General features: G+C 41.8%; 1 protein-coding gene across 2 annotated transcripts in view; it reads right to left on the reverse strand.

The window, feature by feature from the left end:
- The window catches only part of LOC143830140 (uncharacterized), a 68,071-nt gene extending 52,214 nt beyond the window's left edge, over window positions 1-15,857 (reverse strand). For both annotated transcript variants that reach the window (XM_077322117.1, XM_077322116.1), the window contains exons 1-5: window positions 15,614-15,857; window positions 8,017-8,074; window positions 7,197-7,334; window positions 6,157-6,303; window positions 3,226-3,348 (exon numbers count right to left, since the gene is read on the reverse strand). In XM_077322117.1, the coding sequence (XP_077178232.1) occupies window positions 3,226-3,348; window positions 6,157-6,303; window positions 7,197-7,334; window positions 8,017-8,061 (453 nt within the window). In that variant the 5' untranslated portion in view covers window positions 8,062-8,074; window positions 15,614-15,857. The remainder of the gene's footprint in view (window positions 1-3,225; window positions 3,349-6,156; window positions 6,304-7,196; window positions 7,335-8,016; window positions 8,075-15,613) is intronic.
- Window positions 15,858-17,767: the final 1,910 nt, after the last annotated feature.

Genomic DNA, 17,767 nt, shown 5'->3' on the forward strand with positions numbered 1-17,767 from the left:
AACATCTATCAGTACCCCCATCTAATACATTGAAAATAGCCATCTATTACACTGAAAACTCTCCTTGCTTATATTTTCCTTTGTTCTTCTGTTATAGCATCACGTTTCATTTTCAGGATTCTCCCAACTTCAATGAATTAAAATGGTTGGATGGTTTCACCTGACATTTCTGTTACTTTCATCATATACTCAGTCTTACTAACAAAGCCATCACCTATGACTACCCGTTCAGAAAACTGACTCAAAACTGATCAGTTACTCATGTCCCTGCTATGTCCTTAGTATTGAATCCACTAATATCAAACTTATGAGTGAGACTGGCTTCACAAACCTATTTCTCCCTTCATTTATTTGTTTGTTTGTTTGTCTGTTTGTTTATTTGATTGCTACTCCTTTTTCTACTCCTACTATCCTACTATAGTATCAATGTTATTGTCCGGAACCCACAGGGCTCCCGGACAGTAGTGGGAGCCTGGACTTTGCTCCAACCCCAGCCCGCGGACCCAGAGACAGTCCTGCTCACCCACTGGACGGAGATACCCGAGATGATTTACACCAGTCCCTGCTGCCAAGGATGCCACTGCTGCCGCCCAGGGCACCAAAGCAGCCCATGGACAGATGAGGGGACTGGAGACGACAATGCAGCCCAAGCCGGGACTGCAGGAGGCCATTCTGCCACCTCAGGCCAACAGCGGGAGCTTGTCTGACCCAGGATGTGCCCTGCCCAGTTGTGCCTATGTGCACTGCGGCCCACGCCCCAAGGGGGCTGATGGGAAGATGTGGACAGAGGTGGGTGGGGTCAATGAAGACTCGGGGAGGAGCAGAGGAAGGAACGAGAAAATGGCGCTGGACGTAAAAGGCAGACCAAGAGGGGTGGTGGGTGAAGGAGTGGAGAGAGCGATGGAGAGGGAAGGAATGGGGGACAGCTTAAGAGAAGGCATAGAGAGAAGAGGAAGAGAGAGCAACAGAGAGAGAAAGAGAGGAGGAGAGACTAAGGGAAGAAGTGTAGGGAAGGAGAGAGAACAACAAAGAGAGCGAAGGAGAGTAGAGAGACCCCAAACCGGGGAGAACAGGAAGAGACAGTCAAGCAAGGAGGAAGCCGCCCGCACAACCAGCTGTGCAGCACGCAGACATCCCCCCTTCTTCGATTGACTGATTGAGTGTTGTCCCTCACCCACCCCCCATTATGGGTGTTCTGGGAGATGCATGAGGGGGGTTGGGCAGGGAAAGGTTTGGAGTGGGGGCTTGTTTGTTGTTGCCTTGTCTGCCTTGGACTTCTCTTGGAAAGCTTAGTGGAGGGGGGCAAAGGGGCTTTCCATTTGCAAAAAGAGGGTCCCTTCAAATGTGGGAGAAGGAGAAAGGGAGAGCTTTGTGCGAATGGCCCCTGCAGAATATCGTCCTTGAATCTGTTTCCCTTCCTAAGCAAAACAGGACTTTCTCTCCTTCCACTTCAAGTTCCCCCTCCCGTGACTGCTGTGCAATTAAAAGAAAACAAAAGGGAAGTGGTTCTCCTCCCCCCCCGCCCCCCACAAAAGGGTTCCTGGAAGCGGGCGAAACATGTCCCTCTGGAGTCATGCCACTCACTTCTTTGCATGTGCCATCCTCTTTGGAGGGCCTGGAACTTGCCTGGGAGAGGAGAGTACAGTTGCAAAAAGGGGGAGATTCCCCCCCCCCTCATTGGAGTGACTGGGGTGGTGATTTGCAAAGGGGAAGGCTCTTAAATGCAAGGTGCGTTATAAGTAACTGTTCAGAACAGTAATTTTTCTTTTAACATCGAATTTTCCTGAAGACTTCTTGTATAATCGTTCTCTTTTCTTCTTCACTTAACCACTCTTACTCTATTGTATAGAGTGGTTAAGGAACACTTTTTAATACAAACCTATTTAAAGTAGCTTAGCATTAAAAGACACACACAAACAAATACAAAGCCAACAATTCTATAATACTTAATTTGTGAGGCAGGTCCAATGAACTCACTGAGACCTACATGCCTGCAAGTGAAGGGCAGGGCTTAGTTTTCAGGTTCTTATTTGCAGTTACTGCCTCCTTTTGGTTCAGAATTGCAAGGGCTGTTTAAATTAGTACCTAGAATAATTCTACTGTCAATGTAGTTTGTGAGGGTGCTTCAGATAAAGAGAGCAGCTTTACTGAACTCTGATGTGCAGATGCAAGTATTTTTGTGTGGAAATTGCTTTCATGGAGAGTATTCCCCATTTTGGCAACAAAATAATTTTATGATTAGGGGGGTCACCAGAACATGAGGAACTATATTAAAAGGTCGCAGCATTAGGAAGGTTTTGAACCACTGACCTAGGACTTTCACTGCCTTCTAGATGGAAGCAGGTAAAAGGACTTAGCTTGCTCCTAGTATGTCTGATGAAGTACAATCCTCATCTTTCTCCTTTTTTTGTTCGCTAACATACTACCATCCTTTACGAGCAAACTTACAGTTTTTCAGGCCAAAAAGGTTCCCTACCCCTGCTTTGAAGTAATGTTTGCCATGACCATATTCTTGGTCCCCTGGTATTTTATGCCAAGAGTCCAGCAGGAATAGTAATGTTTTTAAAGCTTTCATTTTCACATATACCCCTCTTTACTTAGGGAATCCCTTACCCTGTTAGAAGCTATCACCATCAAAAGAATCCCTTCTTCTGACTTCCCCAGCTCTTCTGAAGATCAGGAATTGGGAGGGGGAGGCTGCCCATATTCAACACTTGGTCATTATAAAGCACAGCAGCCTGCTAGCAAGGAATTCTTAGTATTTAGTTTACATACAAAAACTAAATAAAATGAACTTTTAATAACTACACATAAAACTAGAAAGTACAGATAACTGGGAACAATCAGTAGACAGACCAGTTAGCCAGAACCTAAAAAGATGGCTAGCTGATTCTGTACACAGTTGTCTCACCACTGTTCTTCTAGAAGTGGGTTCAGGAAGGCATGTTCTGATATAGCCTAACAATGCTTGCATTAGATATCAGTGTTCTAACTCAAACTCCAAGCTAGCCTAACATAGATATTCCTGCAACCTGGGAAGTTTCTTTTCCACCCATCAGAATTTGGGTGGACACAGGACTCAATACACTTAGATACCTGTCTTTCCCCCTTCCTGGGATACAAAATAAGTACTTTTATTGTCCTTGTTTGCAGATGAGTGTGTGTGTGGTATTATCCTCCCACAGCAATGCCAACACTAATTAAAGTGATTATTAGCTTAAATACCTTTTCCTGTAGTTCTTCATTTTTTTGACCATTCTGGGCTTCTAGTTCTTCAATTTTCTTTTTAAGTACCAATATTTTTCCACGACTTGCAGCAGCATTATGCTGATCACCATCTTTACAGCCCTAAAAATGTAAATGTAAATCCCATAGCTTAGCTTCTGATAAAACAAATGACTTATATTATGTCACTGCTACAGGACAGCAAATTTTTCACTGTATGTTTATACTAGAAATTAAAGAAATTTTGTTGACTGGACTTACACTCAGGTAACTGTTCTTAGGATTGCATTTCAACTCACCTAACTGGGCAATAAAATATCTGACCTCTGAAATCTAAATTAAGTATTAATAAAATAATTTTAAATAAAGGATTGTGAGGGGGGGCTCATGAGTACTTATAACAATAGGGACTTTCCTACCTCTCTCTAGCCCCTATCTTCTTTCCTGCTCCATCTCTGCATTTTCGACCTCTATTTCAGATCTGTTTTCTCCTCACCTCCTCATTCTCCCCATTCTTCCTTGACATCCTGCCCCCATGTTCACTCTGTGCAGCTTTCCACTATCCCTTTGAGCTTCTGACCACACCCTAACCTTTTCCAGCCTGTTTTCTATTTCTCTATTCCACCTCCATTTTCTCTTCTTGGCCCCTCTCTTCAGTTGAAAAATGGAAAAAATGACAACCCAAAGTTTACAAGACGCTCTTATAAGATTTTATCAGCCATTTAAACTGCCCAGGCAAACACAAACATGGGATTTCAGTTAACATGACTCTTCATAGTTTACTTCATTTTCCCCACTTTTTAAATAATATAGGGATGCAGAATCATGGCTATGTGGTTTTTCATCTTTATTTTTTGGCGGGGTGTGTGTGTAGATTTAAAACACTGAATGTGTCCATGTATTTTCTCTTAAACAAGTTATGGAATTCAGTTTATAGAAGTAAAAAGAGATTAGCAATTTAAAATATTTATTATTGAAAATTTAGTAATGGCAGATGATAATCTGAAAACATTCAATACAATTAACAAAATAGTTAGGCCCATTTATTTATTTAGACACTTTCTATGCTATCTCTCCAGAGAATGTGCTCCTGGGTACCCTCCAAAAATAAAACATAATAAAAACATAAAATACCATGAAATTAACAATTAAACCCAACAGTCAAAACCCAATCAGAGTTTAAAACCGACATAAAACATGAGCAGCATAAATGATTAACCTGAAAGCAGTCTATGAAATGTTAAGAGATCAAATCCCTTAATTAAAAGCTTGGATGAAAAGAAATGTTTAGCCCCAGACATAAAAGAGAGTAGCAATGTAGGCACCAGGCAAGTCTGTAAGGGAAGGCATTCCACAGGCAAGCCTGGTCTCGGGTTACCATCTGCCTCATCTCTGATGGTAGAGGCATGTAGAGCATATTTTGAAAGGAATATCTGAACTGGTGGGCTGGATAGTATGACAGGAAAAGTCCCTGACCCTAAGCTATTTAGGCCCTTGGAAATAAGAATCAGAACTTTAAATTTGGTCCAGAAATAGAAAAGTAACCAGTACAGATATTTCAAAATGGGGTAACATGATCCTTATAAATAACCAACTCCTGACTGAAACCTGGTGACTGCATTTTGAAACTTCAGAAACCTGAAGTTTCTGGACACTTTTAAAAGAGAGCCCCACATGCAGTATATCACAGTAATCTAAGTTCAGCTTGGCCAGATCATGCTTCAGTGAAAGTGTTATAGCTGGCATACCAAATGAAGCAGCTAAAAGTTGCCACAAAGAAGACCTGAGCTTCCAGCTTTAGGGCAGGATCCAGCATCCCCAAGCTATGAACCTGCTCCTTCATAGAAAGTGCAACCTCCTCCACAAGAGACTAATTCAGCAGTCCTCAAGGAGCTCCTTTATTGACTAATAGCACCATAGTCTTGTCTGGATTGAACTTCAATTTTCTGTCATAAACTCAGATCTGAATACAAACTGAAATGGGTTTAGAAAAATCTGTCGCCTTGAAGATTGCCTGAATCTGCACAGCTATCATCTGCTTGAGCATCGTGCCCAAAAATGTAATTGTTTAGGTGAGTAGGTTCCAGGGATACCCTCTTAAGCAAGGGCCTTGTGACTATCTCTTCCAAGGCCATCAAAAGTACACATTACCATAGAGAAGCATTTATTACCTTCTGGATCCAGCTGACCCACCCAGTCCAGCTTGACGCCAACAGCCATGAAGGGTCAAGTCTAGAGCTGTCATGCCATACCCTTCTAAGCAGCTCATCCAGTTCATTAGACCTCACCAACTGAAAGTCATCCATGCAACTAGGACCAGGCTCTGTCTTAGTCACAGTGGATGTGAGTGAAGGGAGTTCCCTTCATTGCCATTATTGCCACAGAGTAGGCATGATAGTGTGCTCTCAGCAATATTTGATCATATTCATTTTGAGTTTTCATCCACTTGCACTCCCAACTGCTTCATAATCTAAAGCTCCATAGTAAACCTATGGAATAAGCATTCCAGGCTTCACAAAAGGGAAGAAATCAATCTGGATTTCACAGATCGACCAAGGCTGTAGCAGGACTACCAACATGGCTTCTCCATAATCCTAATCATATTTACAAAAGAAATAGTCCAATTAAATGCAATGAAGTTTGCTTCTGAGTAAATGCATATTATGTTTATATCTAAACATGGGACACATACACTAAAACAAAATCACATAGCAAGCAAACACACTCTGGTGGTGCGATTTCTCCACAACATTGTCCATTATGGAAAAGACAGCTCATAAGTTAACAAATAACTTGGCTCTTCAACAGCAATAACAACAAAAGCAGCAAGGAGGTTTTTGGGGGGGCAGGATGGATGGATGTTCTGTAAACACATATAAAATAAAGGACAAAATCTTAAAGTCAGACTGAAATGTTATAATTGAAACTCACTTTTTTTTGTTCTGTTTTTTCTTCTTGCGTACCAGCTCCTGATAGCCGCTTCTTAAGTTCCTCTAATTGTGAATTTAATGATGTTACTTTGGCTTTGTTTTGCAGCTTTAACTTGGAAATATTGACTTCAAAGGCTTCTTTTTCTTCCTAAATATTATTAGCAACTTGTTTTAACTGAAAATGCAATCTGTACATACAATTTAAGTTCAGCTATTAAAGACAGATCAAGATACATAGAGGTGATGGCAAAAATTTTTAAAGTTATGTTTCCTTTACATCCTAAATTTATGTTGTTAACTGCTTTTCCTCCTAATTTGGAAAAAAAATGCCAGAGCTTTTTTTCATCCAACTGCTGCTGCCAGACCTTTAGTTGCATCAGGACAGAAACAATAAGAATTGCCTCATGTGAACATATGGTTAGACAAGATAAGATTGGAGCATTCACCCCTATGGCCAAATTGACAAATTTATTAAATAGAAGACTGTTGGAAGACTTTAATGGCCACTGGGATTTTTTTCTTAGAATTTGTTGATAAGTAAAAGCATATATTTTTAGTTGTTGCAACAGAATGACTGTTGTAATATAAGAGATTTAGACATTTGTCATAGCCTGAGTACTTTCTAAACGTGTTTTCTCTTTTCTGTATTACACAAAAATTCAAAATAAAGCTTTTTTTAAGGCATAAATACATGGGGGAAAACCAAACACCAGGCTAATTTTTTTTACTAAAAGAACTTCACCTCCAAGACAGGTGGCATTAGGCACAACAGTACATTACAGTGACTAATTTGGAAAGGGTAATTTTAACCCTAGGGTTATAACAGCATCTGTTCTTACTTGGGAAACAGTTGCATTTTGAGTGACAACCAAATGTGGCAATTTATGAAAAGTTAAAATAAAAGGAAGATGCCCCTGTTAACTGTGATCACTTGGGAATCTAGTTTTGAAATAACGGTTCTTAAACCACTATTTAGGAGAGAAGTGGACTGCACAGATTTTAAAAAATGTTTTTCACCATCTTCATATATGCAACAAATACCTTTAACTGTTGTTTGTAATTGTGTAGCTCATTATCCTTTTCCTTGATAAGTTCCTTAAGCTGTACTACCAGCTGCTTAGTTTGGGCTAGCTGTTCAGTCAAATCGGCCATGCTTGCTGCTTTGGAAGTCCCATGAGCCTAAAAGATAACAGAGTTAATTTATCAGCAGCAAGAAAAATGCAAGACAAGCTCATACAGTTTCGGGATGAAACATTTTCTATATTTCAATATCCACAAGAAAACTGTGAATGAACCTGTACAGATTCTTTAAAAAGATGTGCCCCGACTCAGTAATTTCCAAAGTTGGAACTGATACAAAATAGCAGATCCTACTATGTTTGTGGAACTGATGAAACTCTTTAAAGCAAATTTGTACTAGAAAGCCTATGCTTTAAAACTGAAATCTAAATACTTGTACATTTTTGCCTTATGCAAAGGAGCAACATGCTAGAAGTTACGCATAACATTATTTCTGCACTGTCTGGTCTGATCTGATCTGTACGAGCAAGGATGCAGCAGCCAGGGGTAGTGCATGTTATTTTAAGGAAGGTGAAACCCATCAATAGTCTGCCTGTGTGTCATGTACACACATGTATGTTCACTCTTATGCTTGAGTTTCTTTAAAAGGCTATCAAGCATTGCGCCAGAAGATATATAATAAAGCAGTAGTACAACTAACTGAACACCAATAAGACCGGGAACAGTATGTCGTGTCAAACATTTGAGATGTAACAGTATTAACATTCTTATTTGTAAATACAATTATTGTATTGTGAATTACATGCAGACAAACATCAAAGCAATCTTTTACAGTACTTACTCCAGATGTAGGGGCTGAATCTTCACCACTGCCCCATTTCCACATAATTTAAGAAGGTCTGTGGGAAAGTATAAGGAATTTCAATACAAGCTATATTTATTTCAGGTATTTTAAAACAAATGTATTTACAATATAAGGCAATAAATAAAACAGAAAAAAAAATTGAAACACTAAAACCTAAAACCCTAAGATCAACTAAAGATAAGAGCCTGGTCCATATAATCCATATCCTACAACATATTTTTATGAATGATATAAACCTACAACTATTTAAGACATTCCAATCTGGTTCATTAGATACCAATATTTTTTAACAGCATGGCTCCCTAGGATCGTGTTCCCCAATCCCTGGGCCATGACCCAGTACCAGGCCGTGAGGCCCACAGTACCGGGTCATGGCGGGGGGGGGGGGGGTTGGAGGCACGCCAGTGTGCACGCCTCCCTCCCCCCGCACCGCGGGGGGGAGGCACAGGCGCAGGCGCAAACGCGCAGGCAGAGCAGCTCCGCGCCTGCGCATTTGCGCCTGCCGGTGAGCGCCTACACATTTGCGCCTGCGCCTCTCCCCACTTTGCGTTTGCACCCGCACCTCCCTTCCCCCCCCTGGTCTCCATCTCGAAAAAGGCTGCGGACCACTGCCCTAGGGTATTCAATAACAGACACCACTTTAAAAACAGCAGCAAAGGAACAGCAATAAATCATAAACGTATCATTCTTAAAGGTACAGAACAGTCCACAGCACATAGTTCAACAGATAGTGTCTGCTGTCATCAATTGTTACCTGTATACTTCTAAATTGGTTCAAGGCTGTCTGTAAATTTATTATCTCATAACAATATTTTCCCGTAGCCAAACAGAAGCTGCTATCTAGTCATTGATTGAAATCCTTGAGTGACAATTCTTTCTTCCTTGGAGTTTAACTCAGCTTATCCAATTAATATTATTTTGCCTTCCCCACATGGGAGCAAAAATACATATGTATGTGCATATGTGCAACGGAATTCTAGAAACCTCCATTTCAGTCTTTCATGATGAAGAATTTAGAAGTACCCAGATAACAACTGATGACACCACTATCTGTCGAACTATGTGCTATTGCCTGTTCTGTACCTCTAAGAATAAGAGTCTGAATAGTTTGCTCATTTGCTGTTGTTTTTTAAGCTGTCTGTTACTATTGTGGTTAAAATATTGGTACCAGGTTGGTTTGTCTTAAATAATTATTGGAGATTTATAACACTCCTTATATATAGTATATTTCTCATAATAGTTTGGAAACATATTTATGTATGTTTCAATTTTGAAATTACAGAGGGTAAAAAAAATTTCCACAGTGTCTTCTTTTGTGTGTACAAAAGAAACTTAGGAAATTAGGTTTCATTTACCTCAGTATAACACACTATCAGGGAGATGATGTAGAAGAAAGTGCCAGTTAACAGTGAATACCACTGAATAAGGGAGAGGCTGATTCCAGAGGAAAGGGGAAGAAACAGCACAGGAGCATCAAATGCCTCCCTCTTGGAAGCACAGAGCTTTCTCTCATTCAAGTTATGTTCCACAACTGTATCCAGAATGCTGACTTAATGGCTCAAAAAACTCTTGCTTGTAAGGAGTCTCAGAATGAGCCATGATATTCTAAAATAAACAGATTCTGCAGAGTAGAGAGACATTATGATTCTACTATTTGAAGTATTATTGCACCTCCCAAATTATAATGATTTCAAGCATTGAATAATCTAAGAATTAGGGACAGATTCTCACATCACAAAGAAATACATAGCCTTCAGGACCCCTTTTATGTAATACATATAGAATTAACACCAAGGAAGTTGATCTTTGGAGATTATCCATTTAGCCGTTAGTTCAGCAGAAGAACATGTGTTACCAGCCTAGTATCTCACATTAAATCCTTGGTATTTTGTTTTTTTAAAAATCACCACGTACCACAGCCACTGAAACTAAATTTGGGGTACTAAACAAGGTATAAAATCATCCTGAATAGCTATAAAAGAGCAGAGTAAAGGTGAGCAAGAGTTCCTTTTTCATCAAACCTGATTTGGCAAGTATTTGGAGTATGGGGTTTACACAAAATAAAATCAATACACTGGGCATTGCTATTAATCTATTGTCTAATTTAGAGGAACTTATATACTCCAGACAATCTAGAGAAGGATCTAGAATACTGAAAAACAAACCATCAAAACCTGAGTCAACCAGATCTGTTCTCCTTTCGGGCCTTCCCTTTCCTGAGAAATCTATGGCCCAGTATTTTGTTAATTTACTAATCCCTTTCCATCATTGTGCATTCATGCTGCCTAGAATGAACATCTTTCCTTCGGCAGTACTCTTTGGAGATATCAAAACATTTCATAAGATTGTGATCTTGACAAACCTATTTTACATATACTCTCTTATTGCCTATTATTTTCTAAATAACATTCTTTGTTAGGCTTCCTTCTCCTGAAGTAAAGTTATTAGCAAATATGTGTCCTGAAATAAAGCAGAATTTTTAGCCATTGTGCTCCAAGAAAGGGCACAAACTCAAAATACCAAGTACCTGGGTGCCTTGTTTCTTAACAGCAAATGAGAGAATACTCCACTCACTGTTTTGTTTCAGCATTGATAGCACTGGGAGTGTATATATACACAGGCCTACCCTTATCCATGACCTGGAACTTACAACTGGTCCAGATCGCGGCAGACAGGGTTCTTATGAGAACACCTTTGGAGGGCCCACATCCAGGCCGCACTCCAACAGCTGCACTGGTTACCAGTTGAATAGGTTTAAGGCTCTGGTAATCACCTTCAAGGCTACATGCGGTCTTGGCCCAGAGGAACCACCTCTCTACCAATGCTCCCCAATAAGCAGTACACTCTACAGGTACCACCAACAAGTTGGCGTTCCCTGGTGTTCCCAAGGAAGTTTGTCTGGCCTTTCTCCATCCTGGTCCCAACCTGGTAGAACGAGCTCCCAGAAGAGATCAGGACCCTGCTGAAACTAAAACAGTTTTGCAGAGCCTGTAAAATGGAGCTCTTCCACCAAGCTGTCAGTCAAGACCAAGGAAGCAGTCCCATCTATCAGAGCCCAGAGACCTCTCCCACCAACAACTACATCTCAGAGATAGGTGTGCCAAGACACAGTGCGCAAACATCAGATAGCGAACTCAGAAAACAGAGTGTTACAGCTAAATGTTGAATGTGATGTTGAATGCTGAACTTTTTATTGTTATGTGCTCTACCATTAGAAGTATTATATGTTCTCAATTGTAACGTAAACTGTCCCGAATCACAGGAGAGGGCAGTATATAAATGTATTAAATTATATATGTGTATGGGTGTGTGTATGCATGTATGTATGTATACATGTTTGTGCATATATACACACACACATACACATGTCAAGCCATTGTGGAACTGTACACTCCCTATTTTGATAATGTATACAATTAGCCTGGCAGAACCACAACCAGTAAGAACCAGTTCTGCTGCTTCCCAGAAGAATTCAGCTGTGTTGGCCCATGCTATATGGCAACTCTTCCACTCAAAGTTTCAAGTCTAATTTTTTTCTAAGATAGAAGACAGCAAAAAAAAAAAAAAAGCTTAAAAGACAGTCCAATTATTAAAGTTGGTTTGTTAGCATGAAGGGGAGGGGAAAGCAAAGTAGTCAGCATTGTATTTTGAAGTAAAGTGTTGTTTGTGGAATGAAGGCGAGTAAAAGCCAACCTCAGCAAGAGGAGGAAAGCGCATACTGTAGTTTGTACATACACTTCATGTATGTACCCTTATACCCAGATTCTAAATGAAACTGGATGGGATTAAGTCCCATTGTTTTTGGTTGGATTTACCTACTCACAATGAGCCTAATCCGGCAAGACCTATTAACGACTGTGTACAGAGTTACATTAGTACAGCAGGGCTTCTAACTTTCATTTGCAAATAGCAACTCCCGCATTTCATGCTAATCTGCTTCAGAAAGAGCACTGGAGAGGTGCAATTTAAAATGGAAAGTTAGAAGTCATACAGTACTTGCCTCACTCAGTTCTGGACTGGGTCTTCTATCTGAAAACTGTCACTAGCCAAGCATCTTATAATGTTTTATTATGTATGTGATTAAATATAAACATACATTATCAGACTGAAAAACCCAGACTAACTTAATCCTCTTAGAGCAGTGGTTCTCAATCCGGGGTCAGAACCCCTTTGGGGGTCTAACGACCCTTTCACAGGGGTTGCAGCAGGGCAAGCAGCTTGGCGGGGCACTGCCACTGTTGCTGCTCCTCCTGCAGGTACCTGCACTTGGTTGCCAGCCATTCCAGCAGTGCCTCTAGCACAGTGCAGTCTCCTGCCAGGTGCTCCAGGTGTTGGCATAGCTCAGCAAGACAAGAGGCAGAACTGAACTGAGAAACCCCGGGGAAAAACCCAATTTATATGCAATCATGAACAATGGATCTTCATGCCATTGATCAGTTTCTGTTTAATTTCTGTGAAAGAACACTTGCATGATTTTATGGTTGGGGTCACCACAACATGAGGAACTGTATTAAAGGGTTGCAGCATTAGGAAGGTTGAGAACCATTGTCTTAGAGACTGGAAGCTAAGCAGAGTCAACCAAGGTTAGTACTTAGATGCGAGACTACCAAGAATTATTGGGGTTTTTACGCAGATGAAGGCAATGGCAAACAACCTCTCATCATTTATTGTAAAGCCAATGGGGTTGCCAGGAGTTGGTCACAATTTGACAGCACATTATTATTATTTACTTTTCATGACTGGCAAATGTTATAAAACAAGCTGAACACCTAGCGTGATTACATCTCTTTTAGGGGTAGTTTGCAAAGTTTCCTCTCCCAGTTCCCCCAGTTGATCTTCACAGCTAGCCTAAGCTCTAATGTGACACCTTCCAGTGTGTTCCCTAGCACCCATGTCCTTCTGCAAAGCAGTGGTCCCCAACATGCGGGCCGCGGCCCGGTGCTCGGCCACGAAGGCCATGGCGCCGGGCCGCGGCTCCCTCTCCCCACCCCCCCCCACAGTAAAAAACTTCCCAGGCCGCAAGCTTGCGGCCCGGGAAGCTTCTTACTGCGGGAGGGCGGGGAGAGGGAATCAGGGCCGGGCCGCGCGGCCGTGCGGGCGCGGCCCGATGCTCAGAAAGGTTGGGGACCACTGCTCCAAAGCATCTTTTGCCCAAAGACTCACTGGAGCAAAAAGTGCTTCAGGAGCCTAGAAAGATCACTGTTATTTCTTGCAGGTGCACCCATTCAGAACAACTGGTTCCACCAATCTGCAACAGCACACGAGAATGCAGAGCATTACACTGTTTCCAAAACAGTTTTTATTTCTGTATTCTAGGCTCTGCACATATATATATGTTTGGGAGAATAAATGATTTTATAGTTGAAAATTCACCGCCATGGGAATAATCTTAATTCCATCCTCAATTTTGCAAGGCCTTGTTTGGATATTCATTCTAATTTAAACTAACTACAAAAGGTCAGGCCAATCAATACACTATTACCCACAGCATTAGCTGTTATTTTTCTTACATGTTAAACAAAAATACTGCTTTCCAGATGTTGTTATTTTACCTCAATTGGAATAACAAGTTCAACCAGAAATGAGATTATACCAGAAGATTATACCATTAGACTGTCTGATCTATACTGGTATGTGACTATTTTCATATTTGTGAAACACTTTGTAACTGAGTTGCTTAAAAACATGGGAAAAGTATATAATAGTGAATTTTGCACAGAGTATTTTCATGTCAAAAACATGGCTAAAAACTTGTCCTATTTAAACAAGCTTTATTAAGAATATCAAACAATTTTCATCAACCCAGAAAGGCCCATAAGAACACATTACATTAAAAAAAAACAACAGGAAAGTAGTGTTTGAATGGTTTAAAACTCAAGGACTCAATCCGATACACATTTACTGGACAGGAGGCAGCAGTGCACTCTCTGATAATTACTTCTGATCAGAACGTAAATAGGAACAAGTTCCATAAATATCCAGCTAAAGACAAATTCTAACCACTTTAAATGATCGAAATATCAAAAAGACAGACATTTTGAAAAGGAAGGACCAAGGTTGGTAGTTGCAAACTGAATAAAGAAAAAAATGGGATAATTTGGCAATTAAAATCAAAAGGTAACAATTTAAGGCATTTTACTTTTGTTTTCTTAAGTTTCTTGTCATTAGTTTCAAAACATATTCTTGCCGCTACTGATGAATATATGCAGCTCAAGCAGAGAAACAGTGTTTTCATGTTTTCTCTTACGTTACATCCACAATGGATTATTATAAAGATGCTGCAATTTCCAGAACACTGACAAGCCTGATAAGGTTTAAGTAACTCAAGAAAGAAGGGGAGGACTAACTGTATGGAAAGAGTGCTCATTCACAGAGATTTGTTTTAACTTTTGTCTTTTTTGAGAAGCATGGAGTCCTCTGCAGATTACCACCCATAAAACCTCAGAACTATTTTTAATACTCAAGGGTATGTATGGTATTCAAAAGAAAAAATCCACAGATGGGCACAGCTTCACTACAAACCAACTGTCTCCTCCCAGCTATAAATCCCTCTTAAAAACTCATCTGTTTCAACAGGGAAAGGACCAAAAAGAAAGAAAAACATCTGTTCCAATTATCTCTGTCTGAACAACTATGACTGTAACATACATGAATCTGCTTTGATTACATTGTTAAAAAGCCAACGTTTATATTTTTGTTATTTATGTTTGCATACTTGTTTGTAAATATTTATTTACATGAAGAAATCTATTTGGCACTCACCCCACTAACTTTTGCAAGCTGTAAAGTGTATTGTTTATGGAGGAAAAAATTCTAGCCACACACAATTATTGTGAATAACAAAAGTTTATACCCAGAACTAAACTTTGCTGGTTTCAAAGGTGCCATTGGACCCAAACCGCCCAGAGCTGCAAAGAAATGGGCGGTATAGAAATCTAAATAAATAAAAAAATAAATAAGAAATCGAAATAAATAAACTTTGTGTCCCCCCCCCCCCATTACTCTTCCCCATTGTTCGGCCTTAGGACATGGGACAAAGCCACAGCATCTAGATGCCATCCAGTTCTTTCCCAATAATACGGTTGCCCATTTGCATGATGCAAATAAAATCCCCAAAGCCGCACTCTATCCTGAATGCTGGTATAGCTGCTTCCAGAAATGGGCCCCTGCGTAACATGGCAGCAATCCTGGACTTAGTGGTCCCTCCGCCATTGTTTCATCTACACCACTAGCCTTATAACTGGGGACAGAAGTGTCTTGCTCTACTGATCCTTGAGTGACAGCTGGCTGGCAATCCTATCTCGGGATAATGCCCAAATACACACACATGCGATCTAATTGTTCGAGTGCAATCTTTCCCCGGAGAGCTGCGCTATACACAGGCTCGAGGAAAGGAGCGGAGCTCTCCATGGAGGCCTCTGCTTCAGGACGCCGACAGCCCTCTGGGGCAAAGGCCGGTGCACCCCCTTTACGGGGCGGGGCTTAACACAGGGAACACTTCCGGTTTGGACGATAGGCGACCTCCCCCGTCCCTGCAAGGTAAGCCAGGGAAGGGGCGCGGGGACCTACTTACCTGCCAGGACGGCAGAGGGAGCCTGGCCCCGCTCGGCCCCCAGGGGAGGGCAAGGGGCGGGGGTGAGCGTGGAGGCCGCTCCCTACAGGCCGCGACTCCGGCTCTTCTTCGGCCCAGTCCAGGCAGCCCATCGGCCAGCCGGGGCCGTCATCCCGACACGAGTAACACGGCAGCCGGAACAGAGGCTCGCCGCGATGCGCGACGCTCGCGCACGTCAGCGCACGCGCAACCTCGAACAGAGCCAATGGCGAACAAGCGAGGCAGCTGTCGTCGCCCCTCCCCCTTTCTTCTCCGGCTGTTTGTGCCGCCCACCTGCAGAACCAGCGGCCCCTGGTGGCCGTGAGGACTCATTGCAGCCCAGGGCAGAGGACTCCCTGAAGCCCCTGTAGCTTTTGGGCTCTTCCCTGCAGGAAACGGATTGTGGAAATAGTCGGGGCGACTTCTTGCAAAACCTTTCCGACTGTTGCAGCTGAGGCAACAAACCCTTTGAACATCTTGAACGATCTAACGCAGGTATCGTGGCAGAAGGTACATGAGCTGAGCCTAGGGTTGCCAGCCATCGGAGGCAAAAGGTGATTTTGAACTGATCCTCGTGGAGTTATATGATTTTTACATTAAAACACCATCATACTGTAGACTAGCGATCCCCAACCTGTGGGCTGCGGACCACATGTGGTCCTTTGACTAATTGGAGGTGGGCCCCGAAGGACGCCTTCTCCCCCCCCCAGCCCTTTACTTCACCCCCCCTCCCCCGGCCCTTTACAACACACTTCGGGTGTCATTGTCTCCCATCACTCCCAGATGGGACTATCTTGTTGCAGAGAAACAAGCTCAGGACTCCCATTGATTTGTCATTGTCATGAGTTAAAATTTCCATGAAAATAAAATGTTCCTTATGTTCATTGTTGTGGCGTGTCTGTATCTTATTTTGAAGGGATGTTTAAACATTACCATAGCAATCAGAGAGCGTTAGGGCAGTGGTTGAGAGTAGAGGAGTAAACTACCCCCCCCCACCGGGCCTCAGTAAAAGGCGAGTGGTCCCTGGTGATTAACAAGTTGGGGACCACTGCTGTAGACCATGGTTTCATCTATAGGAAGCACCACAAAAATCACACAACCACTTTGTTGTGGGGCTGCAGTGGCACAAAAACAGAAGTGAAATACACGCCTCCTCAGATTTTTGCGCTGTATCATCCCAAACACACCATCACATTACCTATAAGGTCATAAAAATCGATCCATGCCATCATGCCAACATCTTAGAGCAAAATCATGGTTCCACAGCACAGATCCTGATGGATCCTCAGTGTTTTTGCAGGGGGTCATCCCAAATCCACCATCTTATATCCATGGCCACAGTTTACACCACAAAAATCATGGATCCGTGCCTTCATGGGAACACCATGGAGCAAAGATGAGATTCTGAAACACGGATTCTGATGGATCTTTTGTTAGGGTAAGTGGCGTAGATTCCAAAGCATGGATCCTAATGGAACCATGCAGTGGGTCACCCCCAAATTCACCACCAAGGCACATATCATATCTCTAGCTCCAGATTTTTCAAACTTTCAGATGTGAACATCTAGTTTACATCACCTAGCTTGTGGCATGAAATTTACCTAAACTGGTTGGTTCAAATGGAACTGTTGGGGGAGGGTTGGGGTTTTACTGTTGTTTGTGTGATTTGACTGTATTTTTATCCTTTTGTTGTAAACTACCACAAGCCAGCTGGCCTCAGAGTGGTGGTCAAAATGTCAAATAAATAAAATAAATTTCGCCACAAAAATTACATATCCACAGTTTCATGGCACCATCACATCACAAAAACATAGTTCTGAAGCATGGATCTTTGTGGATCCTCAGGATGTCTGCATTATGGCACCCCAAATTCACCATCATATCACATTCCATATTGATCAACACAGATTGCACTGAAAAATCGTGGATCCACTGCTTTGTAGAGTTGACATGATAGAAATCCAAGGATTTTTGTATTGGTTCAGCCGAAACTCATTCACTTATCTCCATACTAATAGAGAGCCACACAGAAATAGAATCATAGAATCATAGAGTTGGAAGGGGCCATACAGGCCATTTAGTCCAACCCCCTGCTCAACGCAGGATCACTGCTTCTTGCCATCGCCACATCGCAAT

The sequence above is a fragment of the Paroedura picta genome, chromosome 2 (genome assembly GCF_049243985.1).
Source record: "Paroedura picta isolate Pp20150507F chromosome 2, Ppicta_v3.0, whole genome shotgun sequence".
Taxonomy (NCBI): Eukaryota; Metazoa; Chordata; class Lepidosauria; order Squamata; family Gekkonidae; genus Paroedura; species Paroedura picta.